The following is a 14,867-nucleotide window of genomic DNA, read 5'->3' on the forward strand; positions in this document are numbered from 1 at the left end:
TAAGTGGTGAACCAAACCAGTGTAGTTGTTAGCTGATATAGCCAGTGCTTTATAGATGTGCCAATGATTTGAAAACATGACAGATGTAAAAAGAACTCAGCCAATTTAGGAACTTAATACTTTGTAGTTTCTCTTCCTCATACCCTACAGGAATGTATTCCTAGAGGAGAATACTTACTTGATAAATCTCAAGAAAAGTGGGGAGAGCTCCCTGGACCATGGCTCTACCCTTTCTGGGAATTTTGCCAGAGCCCGCCAGAGCAAAAATCGAAAATTGGTATGGTCCAGCCTTTCCTGACAGGTGGTTTTCAATGTTAACTGCTCTAAATAAAGAGTTTCGACATCTCCTTCCTGAGTCTGCTCCCAACTTTCATCTCCAGTGGACTTCTCCTCATCTCTTATGTCATTTTGTAGCTCTTTCTCTGAAAGGAAAAAAAGTCATCATCACTACTAAAGAAATGTTTTCACATGTGTCCTATATATTTCCTCAAGTAAGGGCGTTTCTTTCTCTAGTAATGTAAGGAAACAATAAACCATATCCACAGGTTATCAAAGATAATATACTTTTCACTTCTGTTTCCCAATTTCATGTGTAATTAAGAAGGAAAAATTAAACAATCATTTTTCTTCCCAGCTCCCCTTCACGCCCCATACATACCAGCATGTGTAGCTGCTTTTTCTAGATGTTCATAGTAGACTTTCCAAAATTTCTTATTTTCCATTTCATGTGCATGAGAACTAAGAGAAAAGATCACAAAACAAAACCTGTGATATGATTTTAAAATATGTGATATTATTTTGAGATATCTCACAGAAAAAGAGTGAACGGATATAACTAAAATGCTAATTAACTTATCCCTGAATGTGGGGTTATAAGCAACTTTTGTACTTTTCTATATTTATCAAAATGCTTGCGTTGAGCACAGATTATTTTTATAGTCATAAAGTACTAAAGGGTATTTTTAAAGACCTAAGTAGATCTCTATAAGAAAACTATTTTTAAAGGCACAATAATGGGAATGGGGCATGAGGTATAAAATACAGTCTGTTAAGAAAAAGAAAGGCCTCTGTATAGAGAGAAAACTCGGTTTGTTCAAAGCTAACTTTAAAGTTTTGTTTTCACCTCCACCAAATTCAATTACACTTATCGACACAAAGGTAAAATAAATATTCACTAACTGCATGCAACATATCTTTCAGAACTTAAGAGAAATTTGATCAATCACATAAGTATGTTCATATAATGATATCCTAGAAACAGTATTCTCAAAATGTTTATATTCTTTCTGTCATTAATTTTTTAAGAATATGCATTAACTTTACATGTGACATGAACTACATATGTTGTTGACTATATATGAAAAATAAACCAATTTTTAGACAGAAAGATGTACCCAACGGGAAGACAGCCCAGCCAGCTACGGAGAAGCACTAAAGGTGCTCAGTAATTGAAGAGCTAACAATTTTGACAGTGGGCTTTTGGTAACACACGTCAGATTCTTCCTTAATAACAATAAACAAAATTATGAAGTTGATGTTAAAAGGCCTTGCTTTCAGAATACTGGTTTGACAACTTTGAAAGGCAAAAAATGGCAGACAAACTGGCTCCAAATTGGAAAGAGATTTGTTTATTTTACTTCTGTCAAATAGGAACTAGTAGGGTTTTGAGAGGTATATTTCCAATCTGACAAAAGCCCGAGTAGACCATTTAAAGACAAACATCTGCTAAAGGATAGATTTCTACATATGAGGCATAACATATTATTATTAAAGTCCTTTTTAGAGTTAAAGGAATTTTGGATACTAGATAGCAAGGGTTTTAAAGTCCTCATTTTTAAATTAAATTTTGGCTCAATGACCAACATATAAAAGTAAAATTATGCAATTGCACAATACTTTGTTACTGTAAAAAATTCAACAATAAAGATGTATTATATAAAGTAAAAAGAGAAGTCTTCCTAAGTAATTTCAATGTACAAAGAAATATACATATAATATTTGAACTACTAAAAACTTGGCATCGAAGGGAATAATTATGTTTACTTTTCTTCACCCTGTCTTTCACAAAGGATTTAAGGTAACTATAAATACTGTCTGTACAAACCTATTCATTTAAATCACACTTAGAAGGAGTATAATACTAACTCTATCATTCTGTAGTAGTTAAAACATTATAGTTTCATCCATCTAACCCATGCTTACCTTATGAGTTCAATAACAGGATCCCAGAGAGGACTGAAGTTAACATATAACATGCCTAATAAATAACGAAGTGGCACCTGCAATTATAGACTAGTTCAGTAAATAAGTAATAGAATTGCACTGAAATCCAAATACGCACCTCAGACAATCTGAGGTTTGGAAAGAGGTTTGTACTTTAAGAAGAAATTGTAGGTCTCAATCCAAAATTCAGTGAGTAATCATTTTCCAACTCTCCCCAAAATGTCACTCACTGTTTAACATAGAAGAATCGCTAAAGCAAAACACAGTTATTCAAACTCACTCCAGATGTTCATGATCAAAAGATATATTTGAATAAACAGATTTGACTCTTCATTAAATTTCCTCTAACAAACACCGAAATCACCATCACCTTATAAGACAAAAACTTGAACAGTAATCAGTAAAGCACAGATGCCAAAGAACCCAAGAAAATATGCTGTGAATAGCAGCTGTGGCTTCACAAACAGATGTCTGAGTTATCTCAACTATGCGTTAAAGGAGTTCCATTCAGAGGATCTGAAGTTTTCTCAGCCACCTTTTGCAACAACAGTCATTACCAGCATCCCCATTTGCTAGGAAGGCATCGTGCAGAATGTAAGTTCTATTACTATTTGAGGGTGGGATGTCTGTAACTCTTTTAGCAGCAGAGCCCCTTTTCCAAATGAAGCATAACACAGGACACTAATATACAAAGCACGGTAAGAACAGAACTGCCCTGATTGAAAGGGGAATGCCTCCACTTGGCCTTGCTCCCAAAGGGACTAGTGATGTATCTTCAAGGGCTATAAACAGAAAATCCCTGCTACAAAAGGTAGAGGACTGATGTCCTGCAACAATGAACAAACTGCAGAAGATATCAGGCTTTAAACTTGACATTGAGTCTTCCTGTCACCACTTCCTATCTATCTTCACATGCTACATACATTTTCAGGAGAAGGGGGACAGTAAATTATTTCCATTGTTGAAAAGGCTGGAAGAGCTATTTAATTCAAAGCATCTAAAACAACTGAGGCTTTACCTAGTTTTAAAAATTCTTTTGTGTGTGCGTGTGTGACTGCTTGGTATGTTTCTCTTTTCAAAAGCCAGCCAAATGGATCTTAACGCATAAATTTAGTTAAAAAAAAAAAAAGAACATTTTTATACCTCCTGTAATGGCCCATCAGGGACTGCAGTCTGTACCACATCATGTCTTAGTTTTCTCAGATGAAGAAGCTTCTCCCTGTAATCATTCACAGTTGCGGGAACAAGTTCTGCCTGGCGTAATATGGCAAAGGCAGACTGACGCTCTGAGAGCCCATCATCCTGAACAATCCAGAGAAAACCAAGGAGTCAGTATTTTGATTTTCCAAAAAAAGCATTAAATGTGACCAAATGTGGGATATGTTAATGTTTAAAGTTAAAAAAGCAACACGTTTGGGGAGTAAATGATTACATTTTCCTCATACCATTTACTTTCAGGCAGATAATTTAGGTTTAGTATCTAGCATAGAAATGACAAGAAAAAAACAGGAAAGTAATTCTCAAAATGGCTTGAAATGATTGGCAACATGTTGAAATAAAGAAAATGTATATGTATTTTTGCTATACAATTCTACCTCTACATCAAGAAGTAATAATTCATGTTTTGGAAATATTTCCATATACAAAGATATCTGTGGAAGGATGGTTACTGTAGAATTACTAGAAATTCCGAAAAACAGTAACCAACCCATCTAAGCATCCATTGACGGGGAACTGGTTAAATATTTTAAACTGGTTCTGCTATTCAAACTTTAAAAGAAATGAGGTAGGATTAGAGGTACTAATATGGAAAAACCTTCATGACATCATTTGTTTAAATGATGTATATGTACAAAAATCTAAAAGAATATTCACCAATTAACTGGATTTTGAGTGGTGGCCTTTTTTTGGGGGGTTAGTTAGAGTAAAAATTACAAAATTTTTTTTGTTTTTATGATATTTACATAGTGTTGGAATTTTCTACAAAATTATCATTTTGGAAATAAAAATAAACATCAAATTACATTTTTAAAAAATCATCCAAACTGATGAGTTAAAATACCTCCTTTAGTTCCGGAAGTCGAACCTCAAAGTGATTTAGGATCCTTATTGTCAAAAGCCGAATCTAAAGAAGTAAAAGGCAACAGAGACTCATGGACATGGACTATAGACTAGTGGTTACCATAGAGTAGGGGTTGGGGGGAAGGGGGAGGTAGATGGGGTAAAGGAGGTCAAATATGTGGTGAAAGAAAGAAATCTAATTATGGGAGGTGAACACACAGTGTAAATATATATATATATACACACACATATATATATACCTTACTGTTAAAGTGTACAGCTGAAACTTACTGAATTTCGTTAACTAATGTCACCATAAAAAAAATAATAATTAAAAAAAAAGTAAAAGGCATGTTTCAAACTCCAAAGTTTAAACATAAGAAGAAACTGATTAATTGTGAGACCTAAATTTTATAGAATTATGAAAAATATACTACTTTTCAGAGTAATTCAAAACCAACCAATATCTGTTTCAAATGGTGTATGGAACACTTAATGACCAGACTAGACTTACAGGGTGAGGTTGCCCATAAAACCATGTTGTTTCTTTGAACTGTGTCACTATAAGCATCTCTGTACGTAAGTGCAAAGGATCCATATAAGCTTACAATTTCATTGAAATTAGCGATTTTTATTTCTAAATAATGTATTCAGGTATTTCTGTACACCCGAATGAGTAGCAGAATCACCCAGCTTTAAAAAACCATGCAGATTTTTCAGTTCTACTCTATCCATACTGAACCAGAAATGTAAGGGCCCAGAATTTATGTTTGTTATTAAGATCCCCAACTAGACCTATTGCAATTACTGTGTATGTCAGTTTTTAGGAATTAGTGCTTTATACAGAAACCACTCCACAGCAGCATTTTCTGATTAAAAAGCTCTGATAACTACTGGCATACAGAAGCAAAAGAGAGAGATGGAGAACACACCACAAAACAGCCTACCTTGGATGTGCCAGTGGAAATGTTCGCTTGTAGCTGGGGAAATAATTCCATTAAAGCTTCCTCAGAAAGCGGCCCTTTGCAGCCACACAAGGATAATCTCTGATAATAGAGATCGGCCAACAGCAGCACAGATGGCTCTAAAGGAAGCATTCTGCAACAAGATAATTTATTAGACCCAAATTGCACCACAAACCCCAGTCTTTAGATGATACTAGAAACTACAAATGATTATCACCTATGAAGGAAATGTAAAAGGGAACAGGTAAAAGTTTTATGTGCTCATTTAGTGCCACTTTAGAGATGAAGAACTGGTGGCCTAGCAATAGTGAATGATGTACTCAGGACACACAGCTAGTTGGAGGCAGAGGCAGGATTAGAATGTGCTATTCTGACTAAAATGCAATGCTGTCTTTTCAATCCATGTGGTCATAAATGACAATGGATTTGTGGACAGGGGAGGAGATATAATAGTTACTGTTTTCCATGTGCTGGGCACTGAGCTAATGAGGGAAGCTACACAGAGGAGGATACAGGCTCTGGGGTCGGGCAGCCCAGGTTTGAGGCAGCCCCATCAACCAAGAGCAGTGTAACCTGGGCAAGTTGCTTAACCTCTATGTGCCATCCTTCTTCAACAAGTATTTACTGAGTGCCTATTATTTGCCAATGACTTTTCTAGAAACTTGATATAGCAGTAAACAAAAGACAAAATTCCTATCCTCCTAGAGCTTATATTCTAAAATGGGAAGGTAGTAAGTAAATAAAGTAATAAATAATCTGTATGATAGTGATGAGTGTGGTAGAGGGAATTTACTCCTCAGGGAAAGGAGGCAAGACCAAGAGACTGGGGTATGGGGGTGTAGTGGCAGAGGGCAAGGAGGATGAATGCTATTTGATATAGGGGTGGTAAATGGTTAATGTAATGAAATCCTAACTGGTCTCTGTTATTCTCCTTCAGTCTCTTCTCAACACAGCCGCCAGGGTGATCTTATGTAGACCTAAGTCATTTCCCTGCCCCATATCTCCTGGATCCCCTTTCACTCAGAGTAAAAGCCAAGGCCTTATAATGGCCAAAGGTCATACACTGCCTGCCACCCCAACCTTTATGTCCTTTTCTTCTATGACTCATTCCTCACTCTGTTAAGCCATAATGCTTCTTTGCTGCTGAAGCCAGCAACCCCCTACTTCCCCGGCCCCACCCAGAGTCGGCATTCATGGCTTCCTGGGTTCTAGAACAGAGAGTGTGTAAGGTCAACAACACTGTGCTGTGTTATGGTTGGAAACAATCAGCATTACATACCCTTTACATTCTGTAACACTAGCTTATACACATAGTAGAACACCCCTGTACAAAGATGAATCTATATTTATAGACGGTGTCTAAAATTTTACCTATTTTAATTGGAGAGTTTAAATCAATTCCAAATCTCCTATGTAAACACAGGATCAGGGATAAAATAGATCAAAACAGGACTTTTATTATGTCCAAGATTTCACAAAAACAGCAGCTTTCATTTTTTTTCCCATTATTAAGCTAAATGGAAGATATGTTTACTCACAATATTAAATTCTTCACACGTTCCACAGGAACCAAATGAAGAAGTTCAGAAGATTCTTCCAAACTTAACAGAGTATTTACAGCCTGACAAAGAACAAATAAATTTCCTAAGGGCAGAAAAACAGAAGAAACTATATTACTTATTTCTTTGACACAATCACTAGCAGACATCTCATTTATCTAACACTTTTTATACAAATTTCTTAAGTAAATTTGAGCCTTTTAAAGAATTACCTGTCAAATGTCAGAATATAATACAAAGAAACTAGAAAGACAAGGTTCTGAGTCTTATTAGAACTTTTGAGGAGGAGACCCGGACTTTTCAAAAACTAAGAAATTATCTTTGTATAAAACTCATGTTGCTTTTACACATCCAATATATAAGGAGTCATGTATCCAATGACTACTACTCAAAATCCACTCTATTAATATTAATTATACAGTCATTTAATCCTAGACCAGTTGTTGGCAAACTATGGCCTGCAAATCAGATCTTGCAGGTTATCTGTTTTTACATGACTGTCAAGCTAAGAACGTTTTTTTGTTTTGGTTTAGTTTTTTGTTTGTTTTTTAAAAAATATTTTTAAAGAGTTATTTAAAACAAAAAACAACCAAAGACAAAAAATACATCACAAAGACTGAATGTGGCCCACAAAATCTAAAATATTTACTAACTAGTATTTAATCTAAAATTTTTCTCAACCCCTGCTCCAGACTTCAGAATAGTGCTATCCAATAGAACTTTCTGCTATGGTAGAAATGTTCTATACTTGGGCCAATATGCAGCCACAGTCCAGTGTGGTAGCCAGTAGTTGCATGTGGCTACTGAGCACTTGAAATGTGAGTCTACTCACTCCTCTAATATGTCTGCTTGGTATCTAACATAGAATCTAGTACATTAAAATTTAAATGAATGAATTACTATATACGTGTGATACAAAAAATATACTGTGCTAGAATAAAACAAAATATCTACTTTTAAATTGCTATTCTCAGGCTAGTCGGGGGGGAGACACACAAGTCCATAAACAGGAAATGGCGTTTTGGGCAGGGCAGCCTAATTCTGCCTAGAAGGGTCATGAAGGCCTTCCTAGAGATGTATGTGCTTGAGCTCAGTTTTAAAAGATAAGAGTTCATCAAATGACAAAGATCTAGAAAGAACTCCAGGAAGAAGGAACTCATGTGCAAGGGCAGCCAGAGGGTTGGAGAAGCAAGTCTCGCTTAGGATTAGCAAATGCTGGAGCCTAAGGTGTACACCAGGTATACTGTGGGAGATGGGGAACAAGACACATGCTGGGGCTCAAGAATGAGCGGGTATTATTTCTTTGGCTTTGGCATCTTTTTTGACGCTTTACCTTCAGATTCAGCTTATATTCGAGCAGTCATGACTCAGTCACCACATTATGAAGTAAAAGTACAATGCCTCCCTCTTACCCTCTTTTTTCCTTATTTATCATATAGGGGGTTAAGCCAGAAAAGAAAGAGTAGAGAACAAATAAGATTGTAACTCACCTTTTCCAAAGTTCCCTCTGTCAACAGTCATGAAGAGTGACTCTATGAAGCATGCGACTAGTGGTATCACCTTCTCTTTCTCAAGAGGTCTGTCCAAGAAGTGGGGAGAAAAAGGGAAAAATTCAAACTAGTATGGCTTTTTTGATGGAAGAGCAAGGAATGGTTAATAAAAGGTTTTAATCAGCATGCTAAGTTATCTTTTTCAAAATAAAAGAGTGTTATTTTCTTACCTGATATGAGGTAACACAACAAGGGCTGTCCAAGAGTGTGAAAGATAAGCAGTATCTTTATTTGGGGGTAACTGAATGATAGATAACAGATGGTTCAATACAGGGATCTGTGCCTTTTCTCCCTTGGATCTGGTCATCTTCTGCTTTATAAAGGATCTGAAAGAAGAAAAGAGAAACAAATGTTTAAAATAGAAGAGAATGTGATTGCTCTTGACCTAAGAAGTTTGAAATAAAATTAGGTTCCTTTCCATGCACAGAGCATTTGGGGAGAGGAAAGAACTGATAACTAACTAAATATAAACAACTAAACAAATGTGCATTGTTTATTGATTTTCACTAATTTTACTTATTGGTTCTATTTTCATCTATTTTCTATTTTAATTTGCTTCATAACTTAAATTCTCTTCTAGTTTTAAATTTTATTTTTGAATTTTGTGCTGATGGACATGTTTTTAAGAACTGGAGAGGTAATTTATTGGAATAAACTGACTTCTTCCATCCTCCTTTTCCCTTTAGACATAAATTTTACTACAGTAGTCCTGCTGTTATCTGTGGTTTTGTTAGGAAATTCCATAAACAAACAATTCATAAGTTTTAAATTGTGTGTTCTTAGTGTGATGAAATCACATACTATCATGCTCCATGCCACCCAGGATGTGAATCATCTCTTTGTCCAGCTTCCCTACATGACAGACACCACCTGCCTGTTGGTCACTTAAAAGCTGTCTCAGCTATCAGATCAACTGTTGAGATATCACAGTGTTTGTTTAAGTAATCTTTATTTTACTTAATAGCGCTAAGCACAAGAGTAGTGATACTGGCAATTTGGAATTGTCAAAAAGAAGCCAAAAAGTGCCTCCTTTAATTGAAAAAGTGCAAGTTCTCAACAAGGCATTTTATCATCTTGTATCATAACAAGAAGGGTGAGTACAGTACAATAAGATATTTTGAGAGAGGACACATTCACATAACTTTTATTACACTATAATTGTTTTATTTTATTATTGTTATTAATCTCTTATTGTGCCTAATTTATAAATAAAACTTTATCATAGGTATGTATGGATAGTAAAAAACACATTGTACATAAGGTTTGGTACTATTGGAGGTTTCAGGCAACTACTTGGGGTCTTAGAATGAATTCTTCACAGATATGGGGGGACTATTGCACTTCACAAATTGTAGAATGATGTCGCAAAGTTACCATGATGAATCTGACATCTGTTACTAAAATGATTATGATTTAGAAGTAACTTTGCAGCTTTAATCTGATAAATGGTTACTCAATGATGTTCTCTGATATGACATTCAGTTTTAAGTATCTGTTACTTTGGCACTATTTTTATTTGTTTATTTTTATTTTTGCGAATGAATTATATACTTCAGCCTTCTTTAAGACAAAAACCTAATCAAAAGAAAAACCACAGAAACATGTAAAATGATTTGTTTTTATAATTTATCCTCCATGTCCAGTTTGCTTAGCTTGTTACACCACAGAAGTGGAATATTGGATTTTTATTTCTGTATCCTATTTATCATTAAAATTAACTGAAAAGTTGTCTTCTCTTTTGTTTCCTACTTAATGGAATATTGAATGCTTGAAAATTATGAGTTGATTCCATTAGCAATTTCTAAAAGTCACTACACCTTGATAGTCTTTCAAGTACTAACCATGACTCAACAATCTGCAAAAATTTTACAAATAAAATATAAAGATGAATTTTAAAAGTGAGTCTTATAGTTGCCAAGTCATTCCCCTGCTTCATCACATCTGCCAATGAGCTCCTCCAATAAATTTACACCCCCTACCTCATTCTGTAAGGTCCTATGTGATCTGACACTCGTCTACTTCTCTCACTTCCTGTCATTCCAATTTCCTCCTTGCTCAATGCTCTTTACTCACACAGGCTTTCTCTTTGTTCCTCAAACATACTGGGCTTATCCCTGTTCCAGAGCCTTTGCAGTAACCCTTCCCTCTGCCTGGAAAGCCTTTCACCTACCCTTTCTTGGCAAGGCTGAATCCTTCATCATTGGCTCAAATGTTCCCTCTCGGAGAGGTGTAGTGCAGCTTCACCATTCACATTTCCTCTCAAGACTCTGTTTTATTTTTCTTTTTATCATTATCTAAAATTGTCTTTGTTTATTCGCCTCACATACCCTCCCAAGAGCGTCATCTCCTCAAAAGAAGGAACCTTTTTCTTCTTCATTGTTGTGCCCCAATGCCTAGAACAGTGCCTAACACAATAAATATCTGTCAAATGACAGAGTAAATTTATCTTCTGAAGAGTCTCTTCACATGGATGGGGTGTGACTAAGAACATTCACGAAGGTGCCTGAGAAGGTGTGACCTGCAGCCTCAGTAGGGCCCTTGGCTTCACCTCATGGAAGCCAACAAAGCAGCTCACTCCCATTGCCCAGAACCTGAAGTTTTGGCCACTTGCAAGGAATCTGCCTGTTGGAGAGTGGCGTGGTATGGCAAAGTCAAGAGAAAGTTCCAAGGAAATAATTCTACAGGGGTTATTCATTACCTCTTCCTCAGGAATCAGAGCTCAGCAAAGTAGAACACCAACAGGATCCTATTGGTATACATGTTTTGAGAGAGAAGTTATTTTTAAGGTTGGCAGAAGAGGGACATGTAAAGAAGATGGGTTCCTCCAGAATCTCAAGCTGATCAGACTCAAAAACTAACTCTGCTGTGTGACTGTGGGGACAATGACACCCACCTCAAGGGATGCTGTGATGCTTCAAAGCTGATAATTCAGCACAAACTCAAGGAATGCAGTGACAGGTCTAACTAATCTAAGAGAAATAAGAAAACGATTCCTATGTATTCCTATGTATATAAACGTGTAGGAATGTTAAAGAAACTGGTTTCCTGATCTATAATTTCTAGAAGCATACCCACTACAACTATTTTAAAAATGATAAGCAGAATCCTCTCACATACTTATATAAACTTTGTTTTCAAGTTTGAAAGAGTATGCATAGTTTTTAATAGAATTAGGAAAGTAATCCATGGCCCTTTCTACAAACAATGCAAAGGTATATAATCTAAAAGTTAATAGTCACTTCTTTCTTCCTCTTACCAGTCCCCTGACATAAGTTAACAGTTTTGTGTATCCTTAGGGAGATGTCAATTCCCCCCAAATTGATCTTTAGATTTAATGCAATTCTAAACAAAATCCAAGTTTTCTTTTTTTTTTTTTTGTAGACAAAGACAAATTTCTTCTAAAATTTATATAGAAAGGCAGAGGACTCTACAGCCAAGTTACCCTGAACAAGCCCAATCCAGCCCGATCTCGGAAGCTAAGCAGGGTCAGGCCTGGTTACTACTTGGATGGGAGACCACGAGGAAGACCAGGTGCTATAGGTGTAAAAAACAAATAAAATAAAAAAAATAAGGAATTATAAGCTGACGCGAGAATCTGTGAGGTCAACTAAGGGTTGGCTCGCCTAAAAAAAAAAAAAAAAAAAAAAAAAAAAGGCAAAGGAATAGGTATAGGTGAAACAATTTTGAAAAAGAAAAAAGTGAAATAATTTTTTTTCAAGATTTTGACTTACTTTATAGCTATAGTAATAAGACAGAGTGGTATTAGAACAGGATAGACATAGGTCAATGGAAAAGAATAAAAAATCCAGAAATAGACACACAAATATATGCCCAACTGATTTTTGAGAAGGTACAAAAGCAGATCAATGAGGAAGAAAAGCCTTTTCAACAAATGTCAGAGCAGTGGACATCCAAAGGCAAAAAAAGAAACTTGACCTAAACCTCATACCTCATATAAAAATAAACTCAAAATGGATCATGGACTTCAATGTAAAACATAAAACTATAAAACTTTTAGAAAAATAGGAGAAAATATTTGGGCCCAACAGCTAGGCAGAAGTCTTAGACTAGATATCAAAAGCATTAACTATAAAAGGAAAAGTTGATAAACCGGACCTCATCAAAATGTAAAACTTTGCTCTGTGAAAAATCTTAAGATTTTTAAGAAAGACAAACTACAGACTGGAAAGAAATATCTGTAGACCACATATCTGACAAAAGGACTTGTACCTTGGACACATAAAGCACTCTCAAAACTCAACAGTAAAGAAAGAAACAGTAGTTAGAAAATGAGCCAAGGAAATGAACAGATATTTCACTGAAGAGGAGGTAAATAAGCACATGGGAAGATGTTCGACATCATCGGTCATTAGAGAAATGCAAATTAAAACTATAATGAGATATCACTATGTCCTATAGGACTGGTAGAAGTCAAAAAACAAAAACAAAACAAAACAAAAAAACAGTGATAGTATCCAGTGCTAGTGAGAAAGTGCTACAGAGAAATTGGATCACTCATACTGCTGGTGGGAACGTAAGGTGGCACAGCCACTCCGGAAAACTGTTTGGCAGTTTCTTATAAAACTAAATATGCACTTACTACATAACCCAAGGAGTCCACTTTTGGGTATTTATCTTAGAGAAATAAAAAGCTATGTCCACAAATGTTCACAACAGCTTTATTCATAATAGCCCCAAACTAGGAATGACCTAAACGTCTTTTAATAAGTGAATACTTAAACAAACTGCTATATCCTTATCATGCAATACTACCCAGCAATAAACACAAGAAAAGACATTGGATATAAAAAGGAATGCACTGCTGATACACACAACTTGGACAGGTCCCAAGGGAATTGTGTTGAGCGAAAAAAGCCAATCTTAAAAGTTGTACTATATAATTCCATTTATATAATATTCTTAAGATGACAAAATTATAAAAATGGAGAATAGATTAGTGGTTGCCAGGGGTTAGAGCTGCAATAGGGAGCAGCAGGATGAGTGTGGCTATCAAAAAGTAGCACAAAAGATCCTGCAGTGAGGGAATGGCTCTGTATCTTGACTCTGCTGATAGTTATGAATACACACGTGATAAAATTGCATAGAACTATATGTCCATTTACATACACAAGCATATAAAACAGGAAAATCTGAATGAGGTCAATGGATTGTACCAATGTCAATTTTCGAGTTGTGATATTAAACTTACATAAGATGTCATCACTGGGAAAAACGAGTGAGGAGTATATGGAGCCTCTGTGCACTATTTCTCACAATTGCATGAATATATAATTATTTTCAAATAAAGTGTTAAAAAATTTAATAGTCATGTCTTTCTTTCACTTACTTACCATCCTCCTGACATTAACCAACTTAACCTGTCTGTGTATATTCTATGTTTTCCTGTGCTTACATACGCTTTTTAACTTTGCAAAATGGGATTATACTTCATGTACTATTCTACAACTTGCTTTTTTCACATGACAGTGTGAACATCTTTCCAGTTAATACATATAGATCTTCATTTTTTTACAGTACTGTTAATGCATTATTTTCAAATGGGTAATCTTACTAACAATACAGGGAACAATGATTTAGAACTTACCCCACTATTTGTCGTGAGAAAACCAGAGGGTACTTCTCAATCGCCATCGAGCCAGCAGTGGGAGGTGCTGCTTTGTGTAGAACGAGCTTGGCCAAAATGGCCAGAGCTTCATCTTTGGCTGTAGCATCATCAATTAAGAAGCAATTCTCAATATATAAGAGAAAGCTGGGTAGAAAAAGCTAAAAATAAGAAAATCACACTTATTAACATACATAAAGGATAAATTTTAGAACACTTAATGAAAAGGAGATTCTAACACTTCCACAGAAAAAAATAGAAATCACAAAGGATCAGGAATAAGAACGGCATCGGATCTCTCCACAGGAACAATGTAAGCTAGAAGATAACAAAGCCTGAGAAACTAAGTAAATGACAGAATCTAGAATTCTATACTCAGCATAGTAGGATTACAGTGTGAAGAGAAAAGAAGACATTTTCTGATGTACTAAATCTCAAAATTTTACTTTTATTCACCTTTGAAGAAACCTCTAAAGAATGTTCATCAAAATAAGAGAATAAACTATATAACATGAGAAAGACGTGGGATCTATGAATCAAGAGAAAAGCAAAGGAAGTTCTAAGGTGACATCTGTGCAGTGGGCAGAGAAGGCACCTATTCAGATTTCAATTGCTCCAGGAAAAGCATCTCTAAGAAAGGAAAAACAAAAATGAGCTGCTAAATTATCTGACCATTTGCCTTGTTAAAAGGCATTCTACAGTGCTGTTGAAAGACAGACTCACTGACCAGCTATTCAAAAGAAACAATTTCCAGTTTTTAAAGAAAGAGGCAATTTCAGGAAAAATAAGAAGTTATACAAGAAAGGAATATAATTATGAAATACATCTTTTTAAGAAAAATAACGATTAAGTATATAGTGAATATAAAGTCAGCCAAAATTTATGA

General features: G+C 35.4%; 1 protein-coding gene across 1 annotated transcript in view; it reads right to left on the minus strand.

Annotated features, from left to right (window-relative positions):
* UTP20 (UTP20 small subunit processome component) overlaps positions 1-14,867 on the minus strand; it is an 80,811-nt gene that overhangs the window by 53,229 nt on the left and 12,715 nt on the right. The window contains exons 12-21 of the mRNA XM_039877970.1: positions 13,964-14,142; positions 8,529-8,684; positions 8,299-8,387; positions 6,788-6,893; positions 5,232-5,382; positions 4,286-4,348; positions 3,367-3,525; positions 2,203-2,279; positions 659-738; positions 179-422 (exon numbers count right to left, since the gene is read on the minus strand). Coding sequence (XP_039733904.1) covers positions 179-422; positions 659-738; positions 2,203-2,279; positions 3,367-3,525; positions 4,286-4,348; positions 5,232-5,382; positions 6,788-6,893; positions 8,299-8,387; positions 8,529-8,684; positions 13,964-14,142 — 1,304 coding nt within the window. The remainder of the gene's footprint in view (positions 1-178; positions 423-658; positions 739-2,202; positions 2,280-3,366; positions 3,526-4,285; positions 4,349-5,231; positions 5,383-6,787; positions 6,894-8,298; positions 8,388-8,528; positions 8,685-13,963; positions 14,143-14,867) is intronic.

The sequence above is a fragment of the Pteropus medius genome, unplaced genomic scaffold (assembly GCF_902729225.1).
Source record: "Pteropus medius unplaced genomic scaffold, Ma_sr-lr_union100, whole genome shotgun sequence".
Taxonomy (NCBI): Eukaryota; Metazoa; Chordata; class Mammalia; order Chiroptera; family Pteropodidae; genus Pteropus; species Pteropus medius.